At 48.7% G+C, this 20,086-nt stretch overlaps 1 protein-coding gene across 1 annotated transcript in view; it reads left to right on the top strand.

Moving 5' to 3' along the window:
• The window catches only part of Por (NADPH--cytochrome P450 reductase), a 40,907-nt gene that overhangs the window by 13,388 nt on the left and 7,433 nt on the right, over window positions 1-20,086 (top strand). Inside the window, 2 exon segments of the mRNA NM_001244275.2 lie at window positions 8,506-8,698; window positions 19,962-20,010. Coding sequence (NP_001231204.2) covers window positions 8,520-8,698; window positions 19,962-20,010 — 228 coding nt within the window. The 5' untranslated portion in view covers window positions 8,506-8,519.

Here is a 20,086-nt window from a genome sequence, read left to right on the forward strand (position 1 = left end):
TAGAGAGGCAGGGAGGTTCTGATTGTTGTCAGGGTTTTCCTTTTGTTTGTATGTATATGTGTACTAGATGGTGTTTCTCAGGTACTGTCTACCTTTTTGTTTTCTTGAGGTTAAAAGAGGGTGTCAGACTTCTTGGAGCTGGAGTTACAGGCTGCTTGACATGGGTGCTGTGAACCCTACCTGGCTCCTCTGGAAGAGCAGGAAGTGTTCCTAACCACCGAGTCATCTCTCCAGCCCCTACACTTTGTTTTTTGATACAGGATCTTTCACAGGCCTGGAACTTGCTGAGTAGGCTGGATGGCCAGGGAGCACCCCAGTGCTGAGATTACAAGTGCATACGACCATGCCTAGCACTTTTGTTTTTGGTTTTTTGTTTGTTTGTTTTTGTTTTTGAGACAGGGTTTCTCTGGTTGATGTGGAACTCACTCTGTAGACTAGACTGGCCTTGAACTCAGAGATCTGTCTGCCTCTATCTCCAAAGTGCTGGGATTAAAGGCATGTGTCACCACCACCACCACCACCACCACCACCCAGCTTTGTTTGTTTTTTAAGACAGGGTCTCTCTTTGTAACTCTGGCTGGCCTGGGATTCACTATGTAGACCAGGCTGTCCTCAAACTCCCAGATATCCTCCTGCCTCCACCTCCTGAGTTTTATTATTACAGGTGTGCAACACATGGTGGGTTTATGCAGTGCTGGGCTTACACAGTACTGGGATGGAACCAAAGGCTTCCTGTGTGCTGGGCAAGTTCTCTACTTACTGAGCCACACCACCAGCCCCAGCCCCAGCCCACCCCATCCCCTGAACTTGGTTAACTACATCTGTGCACAAAGACTGCTTCCTGCTAAGTCATGTTTTCACTGGTGCCTCTGGTGGCGGCCACCTTCCTCCTTAGCAGTGTTGCCTCATCCACGAGGCAGTCATATGTTTCCAAATTAAGCCCTCTTATGTGGGGGAAAGGCCACCACCCAGGGGGCATTGGTCACTTGGCTAGAAAACATTCTCTAGGATGCTGAAGTCAAGGCCAGGCTGGATTGGCACAGGAGCTGTGGACACTGACCTTCCTGGAGTGTACTTCTCATCTGGCCACTGCTCACCCTGGTTCTGTTTCCTCGGGGCTCTAAGACCTTGGGTCTTGGGCCATTGTCAAAGCTGAAGTCTTCATGTACCACCTTCCTTCCCTCCCACAAATGCTGACTGTTGCTCTTCCACTGAATGAACTCTCACCATACTTCAGCCAGTCTGATGAATGTGTACTTCCTGTTCTATCAGTAAAAAATCCAGATAGCCCTGGCTAGCCTGGAACTTACTATGTAGTCCAGGTTGGCCTCTACCTTGCTTCCATGGTGTGCCCCACCAGACCCGACCTAGATTGTCATCATGGTATTTGCCTATTATGGATTTCAGGTGATCAGTCACTTCCAATGAGACATGGCAAGGAAGTCATCAATTGTATAGTCAAGTGGGTTTTTTAGTGTGGAGCCTTCCTGGACTAGGGTTGGTGGTTCAGTATACCTTTGCCTAGAATTCCCCAGTGAGCGACTGGAGGGGTAGCTGAGTAACACAGTGCCTAACACAGGGCCCTGGGTTCCATTCCTAACAAAAAAGAGGAATTTCCTTTGTGCTCCTGTTTTGGTCTTACATTGTTGGGATTATAAATGTGTACTATTGCATCTGGCTCTTTTTCTCCTTGGCATTTGTTTATTGTGTGTCTGTGTGTGTACTCCCATGGCATGTTTGTGGAGGCCACAGGACAACTTTCAGGAGTCAGTTCTCTACCACCACCATGTGAGGCCCTGGGTTCTAATTTACTTGTCAGGCTTGGTGGCAAGCTCCTTAATCCATCTCCTGGGCCCATGCCTGGCTTTTTCTGTGGGTTCTGGGAAGTGAACTCAGGTTCTGACACTTTAGAGGCAAATGCTTTACTGACTGATCTGTCTCTCTCGAACTAAGCCAGTGTTTTCTCAATGACCTTTAAGACTGTCTCTTGTTAATTCTTCAGTCACTTCAAGGTTGCTGTACATAGCCAAGCAGTGTTAGTAATCTTTGGGTTCATCAAATGCTAAAGCAATCTCAGTTTCCCAAGGAAGCCATGAACCCTACTCTGTGTAGGGAGACATCACAGGAGGCCTTTGGCTGCAGCGCCTTACTCCCCCCTGGCAGTACTAGGATGCTAGGAAATGTCAGAGGAAGCCAGCTGAGGAGCTATAGTCCTCCAAGCTAGGGTTTGTCACCTGGTAGGGAGACTGAATGCTCTCCCAGAGCAACAAGTTGTCACCCTCCTTCTCCTAACCCACAGCAGGTGACAAAGGAGTCCCCCTGAAAGAGAAGAATCAAATAAAATCCAGGGTTTCACAACATAGTGTTTAGGACATCCAGGATCCACCCATGGTGGCTTATGACTGCCATCGTAGCACTTGGGATGTGGAGGCAGGATTGGAGTTCAAGCATAAGAGAGAGGTTGGGCTGGGGAAAAAAGCAATGTTCAGTAAGTCATGGTTAAAAAGATCCCCAAAGCAGCAAAAGGCACAAACTGACAGATTCAAAACGCAAGGCCCAACCCAAAGAAATCCACACCAACAGCCCAGCAGAGAACCCCTGCAAAAGGAAAACCCAATACCATACAAACAGCACATGGTTCAGATGCCAGACTTTCTGGATAGCCTGGCCACAGCTCCTAGTCACCCTTTTGGGCAGGTTGCCTTGGGAGTTTTCCTGAGGATCTTTGGCAGGGGGAGCTGTTTATTAGGCAATAGTGTAATTTGTTTCCTTAAAGTTTTCGGTCCTCTAGAAGCCTCCAGACTTTAGCAGGGTTTTGTGAGCCTTAGTGGACCCTCTTTCCCCCCTGAAGCTGCAGGGTGGACACTGGGTCCCTTGTCTAGGAATGTGTCAGTTGATAATGACTGCTACCAGGCTATTTAATAGTGACCACTATTCTGCACCATGTTGTCTGTCTCTTAACCGCTGAGCCATCTCTCCAGCCCTTGACTCTTCTCTTCTTTGCTATTTTTATACAAATGACTGACTCATCTACTTTGAGTGCTGGGTTGCCTCAGTCTTGTGTACTGACCAGAAGTTGCAAAAATGCTCAGTGTAGGATGACACTGTACTCCAGTGTTGTAGAGAGAGAAAATCTTTCTGCTATTTGAAAGTCAAAAACAAAAAAAAATCTATCTTTTAATCCCAGCACTTGGGAGGCAGAGGCTGGTGGATCTCTGTGAGTTTGAGGCCAGCCTGGTCTACAGAGTGAGTTCCAGGACGACCAGAGCAGCATAGAAGAAGACCCTGTCTCAAAACAACAACAAAATTTTAAATTCATTTTTGGTGTGTCAGTATGCTTGTGTAGTGGTGCAGATCTGCAGATCGGAGGACAACCTGCAGGAACCAAGTCTCATCTATTGTAAGACCCTCAGAAAGCTGAGGCTTCCAGAATCTTAGCCCAGGACGGCGGCCACCCCAAACACAGAATGGAGGCGAAAGCTTGATGCAAACTGCATGAGGCTTTATTGTAATTTAACGAGCTAACCCCATGTTAGCTCGGGTCTTTCACCCACCCGCCATGGCGGACGGCTAGAAAAGACGGCTCCTACGGGCTCCCAAAAGATCTTATAGGGCAGCGTAAGGGGAGTGTCTAGGGGTACGCACAGGCTTACGCACAGGCTCATGATTGGTGTGCTTCCAGGCTTGGAGGGCTTGCCCTGTGTTGATTGGTCAACTGGTTGTTATGGCCCATAGGCCCTCCCAGGGTGGTTGCTATGCTCTCTACGTCATTGTCGTGCGCTTGTCCGTAAAGCACACCCAGGGTCGTAAAGCATAGCGCCACCAGCTAACTTCTGATTGGTTCCTTGTCACGAGACAGGCATCTGACTTTCTAGTGACTAACTTCTGATGGGTTCCTTGTCACGAGACAGGCATCTGACCTCTACGTGACCAAGGCAGGTTTATGGCAAGCACGTGTTCGGCTGTTATGGCTGCCAAAAGGGAAGCCGGTTCCTTCACTATCATGTGGGTTCTGGGGATCAAACTCAGATCTCTAAGATTGGCTGCAAATGCCTTTACCCACTGAGCTGTTTCAATGGCCTGAACACGTGTGTTCTTGCCTTTTATGATCTTCTGGAAACTGATGAGGCTCCAACCAGCATTCACTTGCATGAATAGCCAATAAATTGGACTGTCTACCTTGCATTCAGAGATCTCTTGCCTCTACTTGCTAGGTTAGAAGGCATGAGCCATCACACCTGGATCTCTAAATATTTTCTGAGGTTGGCTGAATCACAAACATGGAATCTACAGCTTTAGAGGGTTAACCACACACTATGGCTTGATCATTACTCTTCCTACTTTCACCAGCTGGCCAGTTTCCACAAACCTAGAAAGGCAAAGGTAACAACCCTGCTCCAGGAAGAGGTAGAATAAGTTAGACAGCCTAATTATTGGCTCTTCATGCTAGTGGATGCTGGTTGAAACAGCTCAGCCACTCTATAGGGCTGCACCACCAAGCCTGACTATTTCTCTTGAGTTCAGAGTCAAGACCACATATTATTCCATCAGGTGTTGGTGCACACCTTTAATCCCAGCACAGGGCAAGAAGAGGCAAGCAGATCTTAGTGAGTTTGAGGCCAGCCTGTTCTACAGAGCAAGTTCTAGAACCTGGGCTGTTACACAGAGAAACTCTGTCTCAGACTCCTGCCCACCACTACCACAAAAAGGAGAAGGAGGAGGAGGAGGAGGAGGAGGAGGAGGAGGGAGAGAGAGAGAGAGAGAGAGAGAGAGAGAGAGAGAGAGAGAGAGAGAGAGAGAGAATGAGAGAACAGATTCCTGCCCTGCTGAGGAAATGAAGACAAAGATAGAGGAAGACTTTCAGTGGCTACCTGCTGGGATAACGGGTGTGCCTGTGTGCATGACTGCCTTTTTTATTGTTTCTCCTCTCCACGAGGGTTGGTTGGCCCATCTAGCCTTGGTTGGCAAGATGTGTCAGGTACATTATCCAGTGCTGTGACAAATACCTGACAAAGCACTGGAAAGGAACATTTATTTTAGTTCATTTATTTAGTTCAAGGATACAGTCCATCATGTTTGGATGGCATGGCAGGAGCTTGAAGCATTTGGTCACAGGAAGGAAGGGAGTGGGATAAATGCTGGGACTCCGCTTCTTTCTCCCTTTTTGCTCAGCACAGGACTCCAGCCCATGGGATATCACTGCCCATCTTTGGAGTGCCTTCCCACCTCATTTCACGGTATCTAGAAGCTTCCTTACTGACATGCCCAGAGGTTTGTTTTCATGGTGATTCTGAATACTGTCAAGTTGGCTGTTGGTATTCAGTCACTCCAGGTGTGTTGGTACAGATCTGTAACCCCGCACTCAGGAGCCTCAGGTGGGAGGATCTCTCCTTTGGAGCCAGCCTGAGCTACATTGTTAAAAAGTAAACATGGAAAAAAAATAAAAAAGACTCCTGTGTAGGGAGTAGTCTGACTATCAAAAGCCCCTTTCTGTGGCCTGAATGTGATATGGAGAGTAATAGGGATACCAGTACCCCTGTGCCCCAACACTCTGCCATCTTAGAAACCTCCCACAAGGAAGGCATGTCTTTTGAGTTGTGTGGTCAACCTTGTGACTTGGCATTGTGAGTGTCTGCCTTTCTGGAAAGCAGGGGTCAGAGCTACCCGATGAGAAAAGGGGCCAATACTGCCTGCTGCCTTTCACAGGGATACAAGTGAAGGTTTCTCTGTGTTAGCATCTCAGCCCTGAGTAGACCCCCACTAGCTGCAGCTGGCTCTGAATGTCTGTTTTAGTCCAGTTCTGTGAGACAGATTTTCCTAGAATCCTACGTCAAAGCAGGTCCTGACCGCCTCTTGGTCTGATTTTGTGAGCACTTGACAGAAGGTGTGTGGGCTTGTCGAAGATGAAGACAAGGTTGAACAGACACAACCAGCCCTGAATACATAATGTGTTTGAAATATTTAATACAGTGTTCTTGAGGACAGCAGAGTTAAATCTGTTCTTTACTGTCAGATACCAAAGAAGATAAAGGCCAGGGGTGTGGCCTAGAAGTACAGTCCTACAACAGTACAGTAGAACTGCCTACTGAGGCTGGGAGTACTCAACCTTAGAGAGCCTGCCTAGAACTCCCAGTGCTGGACTGGAGGAATGGCTCAGTGGCACAGCACCTATCTACCATGTAGGAAATCCCGGGTAATATTTCTCAGCGTCACCCATTAAGGACATATAAGGAGAGAAGTCCCACTGCTGGAAAAGAATGTCTAAAATCCGAGCAGTGGGCTGCATAACGAAAGAACAGATAGATAACTTCAGATTGAGGCTGGCCCAGTGTTTTTTCTTGAGGCTGTGACAGCAAACGGAAGCTGACAGGAAGCTGATTGGCCTGAGTTGTGACTCAGGCATTTCTGGTTAAGTTGTGACTAGAGCAGCAAGCACACTCAGTCACAGGACTATGGGGAAATAGTAGGGTGGCCTGCTCCAGGTTCAAGACCTCATGCTTTTTAGCTGTGCCCCAGATCAGCTCTTCCTACCTGCCAGGTTTATGCTGGAAAGACCAGCTAAGCACCCCAAGACCAACTCAGATTTGGTGTTTCCCCAGGACTGAGAACTGAGGAAAGCTTTTTCCTTAGGATTTCAGCTTATTGCCGAGTGAGGATGAAGACTGAAGCATGGCAGGTGGGGTGTGGGAAAAGCTAGGGCTGCCTTTCCAGTTAGCCTTGCCTTTTGGGGTCACATGAACAGCATTTCCTTCTCTTGACAATGATGGATGACTTCCTGTGGGAAGCAGAGATGGTTCTACTTTACAATATGAAAAGTCAGCATGTTAGTATCTCATAGGCTTTAGGGAAGTGATTTGTTCAACAGAGAGAGAGAGAGAGAGAGGAGAGAGAGAGAACAGCCTCAAGAATTGTTCCTTAGGTAAGCCAACTACCTGATTTTGAAACATGGCCTCTCATTAGCCTGGAGCTCACCAGTTAGGCCAGGCTGCCTGGTCAGCAAGCCCCAGGAGGCCTCTTGCCTTTTACCACCCCAGCACTGGGGTTACTACCATATCTGACTTTAGAAGTTTTTATTTTTATTTGTGTATGAGTGTGTGTATGCTAATGCACCCATGTGGAGGTCAGAGGGCAACTTTTAGGATTCCATTCTCTCCTTCTACTGTGGGTCCCAGGGATGGAACTCCTTCAGGTCATCAGGCTTGCATAGCCTGATGAGCCATCTTACCTGCTGAGCCATCTCACCAATATCCAGGTTGTTTTGTTTTAAATATGGGCTCTGGGGGTTGAGCTCAGTTCCTCAGACTCGAAAGGCAAGCAAGCACTTAGCGCCTCCCCTTAAATGTATTTTCAGTGTATGATATAGTTCTCAGGACCTGATCCCAGCATCAATTGAGAACCATAGATGTTCCTAGAGCTTCAGCATCCAGGGTATTATGGGAATGAGTCTTGCAGATATAAATGCCTGGACTGTGTTGCTAGGATCTGTGAATGTCAAAGTAACCCAGGGTTTCTAAGTGCCAGGGTGCCGAGCTGTGTGTTCACCGTAAGCCCTGTTAGTTTCATCCATTCTTGAGACCCAGGGGCTCTTCAAGGGCCAGTTTCAAAGACTTAGGACAACTCAACAGCCCAGCCTTTGGGGTAAAGTAGCTATCTGGGGTCTTAGCCCATGCCTTTGTGGGGTTGTGTAGGTGTCTCTGCAAACACCATGGCCACAGAGTGTTGATCCAGGGAAGGCAAGAGGGAAATTCAGTTCAATACCACTCAGTAGCCGGTATTGGTTCAAACTTGAGGTAGTTTATTTTAGTCATATTTAAGCAGAGTACAATTTCGGAAAATTGTCCTGGTGATAATTAACTCAATCCTGTATATACAACAAAGCTTACATGATTATATTGAAAACTTTTGTAAAGTACAAGTGACTTTTTCCATAAAGATAGGTCCTCTAGATTAACTAAAGAAGCAGGCTAAAGGTAAAAATGCTCATGATAAGGGTCACCAGAAGGATAGCACTATAGATTGACTGAGATAAACTTAAGAGTCGGGGGGAGGGTTTGGCTGGGCCATACACATAGCACAGAGGTTACCAGGCCACTACATCCATTCATAGCCTTCTGGGCAGAAAACAGGTTATATATCTTTCCCTTTGAAGAGACAAACATGTATGTTTAACCTTCTTGGTTTCCCTGGTGCTTAACTGTGAGCACAAGGACCTCCATGTTTCCTACAGGGTTGGAGATGCTCAGGGACACTGGGACCCCATGGCTTCTATTCTCATTGTTGGCTAAGGGGCTCATCCTACCCTTGGCAGAGCCAACACCTTTGAGGTAGTTTACCAAGTTGGCTCTTTCCTAGGCTGTAGCTGCCTGGACTGAAGCCTTGCTGAGTCAGCCACCCTTACTCAGTCCATGCAGCCCCCATGCTGAAATGTTCAGATGTGTGCATCAGCCAGCCCCAGGGGCACTTTACCCCTCCTCACTGACATCTGCCATTTCTCTTTCCTGACAGTTCTGTTGCTGACAATGGGGGGCTCTCACAAAGACTCCAGTGCCACCATGGCCGAGGCAGTGGCCGAAGAAGTGTCTCTTTTCAGCACGACGGACTTGGTTCTGTTTTCTCTCATTGTGGGGGTCCTGACCTACTGGTTCATCTTTAGAAAGAAGAAAGAAGAAATACCAGAGTTCAGCAAGATCCCAACAACGTGAGTGGCGCCCCTCAGAGTCCCCTTGGTCACTCCTTTTGCTGGGCATCCTTGGCACCTCGTCCTTCCATGCTGTTTCCTGTGTTGGAACTATAGGCTATAAGAAGCAAGATTCCTGGCATTTGAGGCTTGAGTTTGGTGTGACCCTATGGGTAGATTATGCTTTAAGTCCTCCTTAGTAATAAAACATACCACACACATACACGTGGAAGGACAAAGCAGAACTGGATTTGGTATTAGCCAATGTCTCCTGAGGTCTTTGCCCACTGGTTCCCAAACCCTTGCAGGATTTGTGGTTGTGACTGAAATAGACTCTCATTGATTTATAGTCTGTTGCTGAGCCAACCTGTTGAAATATTGAACCTTGTTCTCTCTCTGTTTCTTGGTCTACTTAGTGGCCAGAGGGCCACTCTCCTGGGCTCTGTGAACACTTGATGAGGTCATAGCACAAACTTGCCCACAGGGCCTGAGTTGTCCTTGCTACTTACTGCATGTGTTAGTGTCATTGTATAGTTTGAACCAAGCATCCTAAGGACCACTGAGGATGGCATCCTAAGGATGCCATTATGTAAGAGAAGCTGAGGCCTGCAATCCAAGCAATTAAGTGGAGGCAGGAGGATTGGGGGCTCAGGGTCATGCTAAGCTATGTGCTGGCCTGAGCTGTCTGAGCCTCTACCTTAAAAAGGAAATGTAGACTGTGAGAGTATGGGAAGTGGAAGTACTTTGTAGGAAGGAGTTTACTTTAATATGCATTGCCTGGCTAAGTGTTCACCTTCTGCCTCTTCTCTCCTCACCCTAGGCAGTGATGGGCCCAGGGCCTGATGTCTAAAACCTAGCAGCGCTAGACTAAGGGACACATTCCAGGACTTGCCTCTGCACAGGAGCTTGGACCCTGTCCTGCAGGTTGGGTCACACTGGAGGCTGAGGACATAGGAAGGGCGAGTGAGTTGGAATTCACCTGGTCAGAATGCATTGTGGGTGACGGGAGAGCCATGAAGAGAAGGTGAAGGGTGACCTGGTCCCAGTTTCCAAGCTGACCCATGTCCCACTGTCTGCTTTGAGCAAGACTGGGGCCAGGAGCTGCCTCCTGCTTCACCATCACCTGCTTATTCTCACCATTGCTGGCCCTGGCCTTGTAAGCACCTAAACATGATGGCCAAGCCTCAAAACCCAGGCCTATGCCAACCACCCAGGAGACTAAGGCAGGACAGTCACCTCATCCACAGAGCAGGCTGAAGACTTGTCTGCACAACTTAACAGAGAGCTTGTCTCAAAAACAAAAAACAGGGTCATGAAAATAGCTTGTTGGGTAAAGGCACTTGCCACCAAGGCTGGCAACCTGAGTTCCATCCCTAAGACTCACAAGGCAAAAGGATAGAACCAGTTCCTCCCCCCCTCTCTCTTTCTCTTTCTTTCTTTCTTTCTTTCTTTCTCTCTCTCTCTCTCTCTCTCTCTCTCTCTCTCTCTCTCTCTCACACACACACACACACACACCACTATAAATGAATGTAATTTTAAAATAAAAAGTCAAAGCCTGAAGCAAATCTGTAATCCCAGAACTCAGAAGGTGGTGGGTGCCAGAAAGATCAGGAGTTGGGTTACTCTCAGCTATATAGCAAATTTGAGGCCAGCCTGGGCTACATGAGATCATGTCTCAAAAACGAAAGCAAAAACCAGCTGAGAAATGAGGGTGATGAGAGGTACTTTGTAGAAACAGGTTATAAAATACTCTAGTGTGCCTTGTTGTCTAAGCCTGTGCTGCAGTCCTGATATAGGCTGGGTGGCACCTTTAGCTCTCCTCCCTGAAGCTTGACAGATCCCCAGCCTGGTGGCTGGGCATCTTCAGGGTGAGACTTGGAGACATATTGCCAGAGGACAAGAAAGGGTTTCCCTCAGCATAAGAATCCAGGACCCTTGCCAGGCATTGGTGGTGCAGGCCTTTAATCCCAGCACTCCGGAGGCAGAGGCAGGTGGATCCCTGTGAGTTCGAGGCCAGCCTGGTCTCCAGAGCCAGTGCCAGGACAGGTTCCAAAGCTACACAGAGAAACCCTGTCTCTAAAAAACAGGGAAAAAAAAAAAAAAAAAAGAATCCAGGACCCTGTCCTGGAAGTAGAGCCACACCTAGGCTACTGGTGCTAAGGGAGGAACTGGTGAGCTAGAATCCAGGCTCCAGCCTGGGCTGTGGGTGGGAACATCCCTGGGGTGGGATCACTATTTGTGATGAAAATGTGACCACCTGAAGATAAAGGGACCAATAGCCTGGTACCAACTTGTTCTGCCATTTATAAAATGGATGGGCATAGAATGGATGCTGCTCCCCAAGAAATATGAGATGCAGAACCACCCAACCTTTTTCAGGGGATAGTCTCAGATACAGAGCAAGGTCAAGGCCAACCTAGGCAACTTTAGCAAGACCCTGATTCAAAAACCAAAGTTGCTAGCCTTGGTGGCACACACCTGTAGCCCCAGCACTTGAGAGATGGAGGTAGGAAGAAGAACAAGACTCAAGGTGGACAGGCAAGGGGGCATCCAACACTTGGGAAGCAGAGGCATATATGGTTGGTTGGTTTTTGGTTTGGGTTTTTGGTTTTTTTGAGACAGGTCTCACAGTGTAACCCATACTGGCCTCAAACTCACAGTGATCCTCTCTGTCTTTCCATTTCTGGGATCAAAGGCATGTGTCACAGGATCTATTAGGCTTTATATATATATTTATTTATTTATTGATGTAGTCTTTAGTTTTTGTTTTTCAGGATATAGGGTCTTTGTGTAACAGTGCTAGCTATCCTGGAATTCACTCTGTAGACCAGGCTGGCCTTGAACTCACAGAGTCCACCTGACTCTGCCTCTCCAGTGCTGGGACCAAAGGTGTGTGCTACCAATGCCCAGCTTATTTTTGTCTTTTTAATGCAGGATTTGGCTGTCCTAGAACTCCATAGACCAGGCTGGCCTTGAACTTTATAGATATTTGCCTGTCTCTGCCTCCCAAGTGCTGGAATAAAGGCTCCCCACTCCCCCCCAGCATTATCATATATTCTTATCATGGCTTCTGATGACTTCGAGAAATGATATCATAAAGTCTTTGAAGGTCGTAGATGGGTGTTGCATGCTGTGGAGCATCAAAGTATTTTTTTGTGTGTGTGTTTACATAGATGTGTGCCATGGTGCATGTGTGCATACATTGAAGTCAGAGGACAATGTGCAGGAGTCAGTTCTCTTCTTCCACCATGGGGGTCCTAGGGATCCAACTCAGGCCATTAGGCTCATTGGCAGACACTTCTACTCACTGAGTCATCTCTGATCTCATATGTCTTTGGAGGGCAAGTCTCACGTAGCCAGGCCAACCTCTGACTCGCTGTTGGATTCTGATCCTCCTGCCTCCACCCACCGGGTGCTAGTACTACAGTTGTGCACTACCTCACCTGGTTTATGTGATAGTCAGCACCAAAAAGCCAGCAGGGGGAGGAGCAGTTTTGTGCAAATTAGGCAAATGCTCTCTCAAACTATATTACATCCCTAGCCCCAAGGGTATGGATGTTTATACAAGCAAAAATAACAAAGCCAGCTGTGGTCTGGCCAGCCCAGCAAGCACTCAGAGCACAAGTCAAGAGGTTCCCCTGGGTACCCAGGTGACTCTCCCTGAGAGTGCAAACCTTTGTGGCCCTCCCACAGATCCAAATGTAGCTCTCTGAACACTGTCCCTGCTGCCACTGACCACGTGTGGCCAATAGACACCAGAGCCCAGAAGCACCTACTTCCCTGGGCCAGGTCAGCATCACTTTGGCATGAAGCCAGTTTAACCCTCCTGGGGCTGAGAGAGGGAGTACTGCCCCAAATTTTGTCTTGAATACCTCTTTTGGGCAGAGTTCCTGCTGAGAGCAGTGTCCTACAAGAGAGTGGAGCTTGTAGCCTATCCCAGACCTCACTGGTGCAAAGAGAAGGGTGGAGGTGGTGGGTACTTCTGAAAATCTTGACTCACAGTCTCAAACATCTGTGCCAAAGCCTCAGAACACAGATCCTCTGGGGTACACTATCTTGGGGCCAAAGGTATGCAAAGTTAGGGAACCTAAAAGGTGGGGATTGATTCTGATTTGGGATGGGGAAAGGGTTCTGGAAAGGGTTGAAGCATGACTCCAGCTCCAGAGGCAGAGCAGGGTTTGGGTAGCAGTAGTGATGTCCATAGGTGGAGGTGCTGGGGTGGTGGGGGAGTGTGGGAAGTGTAGTTAGGAGGGCAGGGTGGGGACGGATACCAGAGGGCTATGGGAGCGGCAAAATGACCAACCCTGATTTCTCAATGGTGCACCAGGTAATAGGGAAGGCGGAGAGAGTGCAAGGGCAGGGAGGAGTCTGGAGAAGCCATTTCAGGATGTGGTCCCCTGAGAAGTGATGCTGTCCCAAGAGAGGGCCCCTGAGCGGAGCATAATTAAAGTTGATGGTTAGGCTTTGGGTGCCTAGAATAGATGGAAGGGCGTTGGCTGGAACATGTAGGCTGGAACAGTATTGGGTTTTGTTTGTTTGGAGTGGTTTTGTTGTTGTTGTTATTGTTGTTGTTGTTGTTTTTTCTTGGCTGAAGCAGGTTTGAGAAGGAGAGTCAGAGAGATAGAGTTTGGGGATCCCCTAGAACATTGGGTAGGGCTTGTTAGGGCTATGGATTAAAGGAAATCAGAGTTCAGAGACTGCCTCCTTCAGAAGCAATGGGGGGTGGGGTATGGCTGGAGAGAAGATAGGGGTTTTCTAAGGGAAAGGGTTAAGCCAATTGGGGTGGTACACACCTGTAATCCCAGACTGAGGCCAAAGAGTCTGGGATTTGAGGAGATGGTTCAGAGAGCTAAAGTGTCTGATGTGCAATCATGGGACCCAAGACAGGGTCCCCAGCACCGGTGTAATGAAAGCCAAGTATGGCTTTGCATTGCTCTAACCAAACACTGATTGCCCGAGCTCAGAGGACAGCTCTCTCCCTTCACCATGTGCATTCCAGATTGAACTCCCATCATCAGGCCTAGTGGCAAGCGCCTTTACCCACTGAGTTGTCTCACTGACTCTGCTTTTAGATGCCACACAATTAATTCTACTGTCACAATTCCCAGGGTAGCCATCCATATCCCTTCTCTAGGCACATTGTTCTTATCCTTGATTGGCTGGTCAGAGCTTTGTCTTTAGATTTTTAGTTTGGATTTAGTTTTAATTCAGTACCTAAAGACCCATTTTTTGCACTTGATTAACACACCATTTCTCTTTGTAGAGAGGAATCAGGTCTATTCAGTTATAATTTGCATATAATAAAATCCTTTTTCTAGTTTTTCTCTCGGTGCTGGGGATGGAACCCAGATTCTTATGCTTGCTCAGCAAATGCTCTACCACTGAGTCACACCCCATTCTAAAACCCTCTCCTTTTAACTGTATACATGGGCCCCAGGGGTTGAACTCAGGTCATCAGGCTTGGCAGCAAGTGTCTATAACCACTGAGTCATCTCGCCAGCCCCATGGCTGAATCTTGACACATGTACAGTCAGTCATGCAATCAGTGTCACAGTCATCCATGTTCTGTCCCCCAAAATGCCTCATTCCCAGCCTTGTAGTTGTAGGTAGAACTCTAGTGCTACTTGTCTGAGAACAGCAACTTTTCCTGAACAAGCATCCATCCATTCCTGTCTCTCCCTTGAAATGCTTGTGTGAAGGAAGCTCCAACCTATTGTTACATAGCTTCCTACGATCTGGATTGGCTGATTGTGCCCTCTTGGGGCTTGTTTAGAAAAGCCACAAGTACTCTTATTTCCTCAAGTGAACTTTATTTGGGAATGGCTTGCCTTTAAAATCACAGCATTGCCCATAGTCAAGGCCGCAAGCAGTTTTACGTCCGTCTTTATCTTGGCATGTCAACAGATCAAGGAGCATAAGGGGGTTCAGGGCCACCCATTTTATACTGATATCCTTGCACCAGTAATCACAAAACTAGAAACACAGATGCCTTTCTCAAAGAGAAAGGCTTGGCTGTAGGGATGGCTCAAGTTTGATTCCTAGCACCCATGTGGGGACTCACAGTTCCTGGGGATTTGATGTCATATTCTCACCTTGGAGGGCACTTGCACTCATGTGGTGACACCATGCCTGACCCAGACAGAAGTGGCTAGCAGAGGTCCTTCTGCAAACACAGGTCTGGGACGTGTGTTGCCACCTGTTGAGATTGCCTGCATTTTTCTGCTCTCTGATCAAGTGGACTCTGCCCTTCCTATTGACCCTCCAAATGTGGCCTGTTGCAGGATAACTATGCAACAAAAGCCCTTTGACCCACTAAGTCATTTCACTGGCTGTCTTGGTGTTTCATCATGATGGAACACTATGACCAAAAGGAACTTGGTGGGAAAAGGTTTTATTTTACTTATTTAGTTTATTCAGCTCATATCCTGAATCCTGAAGTAGTCAGGGTTGGTTCAACCTTAGGGAGTCTGATCCTGAATATTTTATTTTAGGCATATATTTAAGCACAGCACAATTTGGTGAAAACTCTCCTGGTGATAACTTAACTCTGTATGTGCAATAAAGCTTAAGACATGACTTCATTGAAACTCTTTGTAAAGTACATGTGACATTTTCCATAAGGATGGGTTCTATAGATTTGCCTACATATGATACCTTCTATAGATTGACAAGTTCACAAAAAGGGGTCTGGAAGCAGTATGGTTTCTGTCACACAAATAGCACAAAAGATCACTAGGCTATTAACCAACCTTCTGGGTGGATAGCAGGTTATGAATTGTAAGTCCTACTTACTGGCTTGCTGCCCATGACTTGCTTAGCCTTTGTTCTTATAGCACCCAGGGCCACCAGACTAGGAATGGCCCCACCCACAGTGGACTGAGCCCACCTACATTAATTACTAATTAAGAAAATGTTTGCCTGTTTAAGAACAAGTTTGCCGACAGCCAGATCTTATGGAGGCATTTTCTCAATCAGGGTTCTCTCCTCTCAGATGACAGTAACTTGTGTTAATTGGTAAAATTAGCCAGCACATTGGTGTTGGTTTTTTGTTTTTCCTTTTCTTATGTTGTCTCATTAGCTCAAGCTGACCTGTCCTTTGCTGTGTACCTGTGTAGAGGATGATACTGAACCCCCATTTTTCCTGTCTCCACCTTTGAGTGCTGTAATTACAAGTGAACACATTTATTCATCCCATTTGCAGTTTCTATGGTGCTGGGAGTGGAGCCCTGAGCCCTGAGCTGCATACATGGCAGACAACTACTCTGCCCACTGAGTTAATCCCTAGCTTTGTTCTTTTGAGACAAACTTACTCTGTAGTCTAGGCTAGCCTTGAACTCTGTCCTCATGCCTCAGCCTCCAGAATGCTGCTATCAGAGATTTGCAGAGATGTGTGCCACCACCAGGCTCAGCCCTTGTCTTTCATCTTGGCCTGAGGCCTCCACTGCCCTTGGCTGGCTCTCAACTCCCTTTGAAGCAGCCCTCCTAGGGGTGGGACCCTGTAGAGAGCCACCCACTTTCCTCTAAGCTCTGCACAGACCTCCTGGCAATGGCAGAGGCTGACCATCTGTCCTGCTGGGACCTGCTGTTCCTCTCCTGCTGCCACCATATCTAAGCCTCATTCTCATCCCCCTTTAACCCTGTGGCCTGGAAACCTTAGTCTCCAGACAGCCAGGCTCTGCAAGTTCAAAAGCAGCTTCCCATGTCCCTCCCAGGCAGCAGGGTATCCCAGGAGGAATCGGTTCTACCAGACAGAAAATTAAATTTGAGTTGCCTCAGCTTTCAGAAGTGCTTCTCCGAGTTGCCTGGAATAGCAACAAAAAATGCACTCCCTTGAGGCATCTGGGTTCGCCCAGTGACTCAGTGCTTTCCCTGCTTCTCCCCTCCCCTCCCTCTCCTCTTGCCCACTCTGGTGGCCTGCAGCTGACTTCAGAGGAGCCTGCTCCCAGTGGAGGGGGATGGAAGCAGTAATTGGAACCTTTCAGGCTGTGCTGTGGAGCCATGTGGTATCTGCGTTCCCACAACTTGGGCCAGCTGCCACCTGCACAGGGCTCTGGGGTCTGTGCTTGGGTACCAAGAAAGGGATTGCTTAAGATCTTAGGCTGGCTGTCCCCGTTGCATGGGGCAGGAAGGGAAAGTATACTTCCCTGTAGTGCCCAGGATGTCCCCAGGTGACAGGGCCCCGGTTGTCTTTAGGGGCCCTGGCAGCAGCGATGGCTGGCTTGGTTTTCATTGCTGCAACCTGCACACGTCTGTGTCAGGGCTGGGACAGCTTTGTTCTTCATTCTCTCTCTCTTTTTTTTTCTTCCTCCTAATGGGAAAGGGGAGGGTGTGGGGAGTGGGGCTCTGATATAAACAGTTACCAAGGAGACTGAGTGGTGGTGGGGTAGAAATGTTCTCTCCTTCCCTCAGTCCATACAGAAGGGGGGGAGTGTTACCCCAGCCGCAGGGGATCATGGGAGGCTGCAGTCTCAGTCCTGCTGGAGCTGCCAGATGTTGCAGAGTTCACAGGCTGATGGGGACAGAGGCAGGCAGAGGTGCTGAAGGGTTCTGAGATGACTTCTGGGGTGACACTTTCAGAGTCTCTGGGCCCAAGCAGCCAACTCCACTACACTGAGAATGGACAGAGCTGAACTTCCTTTCTGTTGGCTCCCAGCCAGCTGCAACAGAGCTCAGTGTGGGACCCTCCTTTTCCCTTAATCCCTGTTGACAACAGGGGCACCATGGGATGTGCACACTCATCTCCAGCGGACGAGCCCACCCTGAGGTCAGTTCAGCCCCAGTACAGATGTGCGGGTAGCCCTTGGGCAGGGGGCACATGACTGCCATCCTTTGCCAGAGGGAGAGGCAGCTTCCTGGGCTAGGGTCTAGTAGCCTGCTGTGAGTCGATCCCCAAGTGGGTGCTACCAGGTCTGCTTCCTTAAGCTGGCTGGGAGCTGCTCCCAGGCAAGGGCTGCCCAGGAGGAACAGTGCAATTGTTCAGCAGAGGGTCCTCTGACTCCTTGTTTTCCCAGAGGCCACTGCCCCTGCTGGATCGGGACAGTTCTTCCGGTTCCCCAGGGCCAAAGTGAAGCCAATCAAGGGGCAGGCGTTGGGCCTCAAAAGTGTTGAGGTGTGGGTCGGGAGATGTTTTGCAAAATTGCCTGCTACACAAGCATGAAGATGTGAGCTGTAATGGAGGCAGCTCCATGGAGGCAGGCTTGTAATCCTAGCGCTGAGCAAGCTGTGGGCAGGCAGATCCCTGGGGCTTGGTGACTGGTGAGCCAAACCTGCTTGGTGAGCTCCAGGCAAGTGAGAGACCTTGTCTGAACAAAGCACCTGAGGAACAACATCTGAGGTTGACCTCTTGCCCTCATCCCCACCCCAAGAAGTGCTCAGCATCTTGGTCTTTGCCCCCAAGGTCAAGGAGAGTGTCTCCAGACAAACCTGTCCAGGGTTCTCACCTCACTATGGCCAGAGCCAGCCAGCCTAAGGTTTGGCCCCTTTTACCTACAGCAGGAGGCTAGCCTCAGACCCTATCCGGCTCACCCCCAGCTAGTGGTTCCTTGTTTGTGCCCTTGGGAGGCTGTTGCTCTGTCTCTTAATAGCCACTTGCTGTCAGAAAATGGAGCCCAGCTTCTCCTGTCTGTCTGGCACTAGGCACCAGCCTTTATGGCCCTGCCACCTTAGGCTGCTGGGTGTCTAAAATCACAGACTGTCCCAAGCAGCTGTTCACTTTCCAAGAAGACCTTTGTCCCGTTGAGTGTCACTGAAGTTCCAGGTGCCTGGCAGGTCTCAGGAGCACTGTGGAAGTCAAGTTCGGTTAGTAGCTAAGCCCTTCAGGCCGGGATATCACATGCCTGTGTGGTGACAGGACTAGACCTGCAGCCAGCTCTGCCCCTGACGTGGCTTCTCTTCTTCTGTGATTCTTCCCGAGCTACAGCTCAGGGACAAGACAGACCCTTGGAAAACAGAGATGGCACATTCTAGTCCCCACCCTTGGCTCCTGCCCTGCTCTGCCTGCCCCAGCTGGAGATGTGACTTCTATGGAAACATCTGTCTTTTGAGAAAAGCCAGGAGCTGACTTCTCAGCCCAGAAGGAGTAGGGAGTGGGCAGTATTCCCAGAGGCCTCTGTCTACCTCTGCCTGACAGATGCTGGGTGGGAGACCTGGACCAGCCATCAGGAAAGCCATGAATTGTGTGCTGAGTGCCTGGCAGACACATGGACACCTCCTGGTTGTTAAAGCCAGTCATCCGGGGAAGTGATTTGAGTATGTGATAGGAAGTGCTCCATGGATGTATGTGCCCCGTTAAGGATGGTGACCTTGATGCAGGGAAAACTTGTTCTGAGGAAGCTCAAATTCTGTGTTGAGGGACTGTAGGGTTTGTGGGAAGGGGTCAGGGAAGGCCAAGCTTAGTCCAGGGGAATCAAGTCCTTGTGTCCACTCACAAGGGTGTGGTGAGTCAGTGACTTGACCAAAGAAGCAAGAGCTGGGATTTCTCTCTGGAACACCTTCTTTCACACCAGTCTCTACTCAGGGCTTCCTTTTTGTTTTTCAAGATGTTTTTCTGTGCAGTCCTGGCTGTATTGGAACTCGCTCTGTAGTCCAGGCTGGCCTCTAACTCATCCGATACCTGCCTCCCTAGTACTGAGATTAAAGGCGTGTGCCACCATTGCCTGGCTGCCCTTATTTTCTTATGCATGTGTGTGTGCGTATGAGGGTAGGAGTTCATGAGCACATGGCGCACAGATATATGGGTGCCAGAAGTCACCTGAGTTCCAGAAGCGTTGCTCTTTAAACCTTATGTATTTATTTTGTGTAAGTATATGCAGTTCTGTGCACGGACAGAGGCTGGTGTGCAGGGTGCCCAGCTTGTTATATGGTGCTGGGTCTAAGTTCTTGTCCTCATGACTGTGGGTCAAGCCCTATCTCTGCATGTCCCCCCTACCCCTCACACACACTTAATGACATAGTTTCCCATTGGCTCACTGTCTCAGGCCAGGGCTGGAGTTTGTGTCCTTTTTGCCTGAGGTGATGGCAAAGGAAGAAAAGGGACAGAAGATGGAGAGGGGCTAAACACTGGGAAGAGAGCATGGGTAGATTACCAGGTCGGACTCAGAGCAGCCCTAAAACTGACTGATCTCTATAAACTCATTGATGGATTTGAGGCACACAGAGGAGTGATCGTACTAGTTCCACTGTTGGCTTCATCACTAGGGGATAGTCAAGGTAGAAGGCCCCTGACAGACTGCCACAGGTACCACAGCCCGTCACACCCATCCTATCAAACTGTCTTGTTTTTCAGGACCCCGTCTGTCAAAGAGAGCAGTTTCGTGGAAAAGATGAAGAAAACGGTGAGATTCCTGTTTCTGCTCTTAGTAGAGTGAGCTTGGCCCTGGTGGGCACCAAGGGGACCTGTCAAGGAGGGCT

This window comes from Cricetulus griseus, chromosome 4 (genome assembly GCF_003668045.3).
Source record: "Cricetulus griseus strain 17A/GY chromosome 4, alternate assembly CriGri-PICRH-1.0, whole genome shotgun sequence".
In the NCBI taxonomy this organism is placed as follows: Eukaryota; Metazoa; Chordata; class Mammalia; order Rodentia; family Cricetidae; genus Cricetulus; species Cricetulus griseus.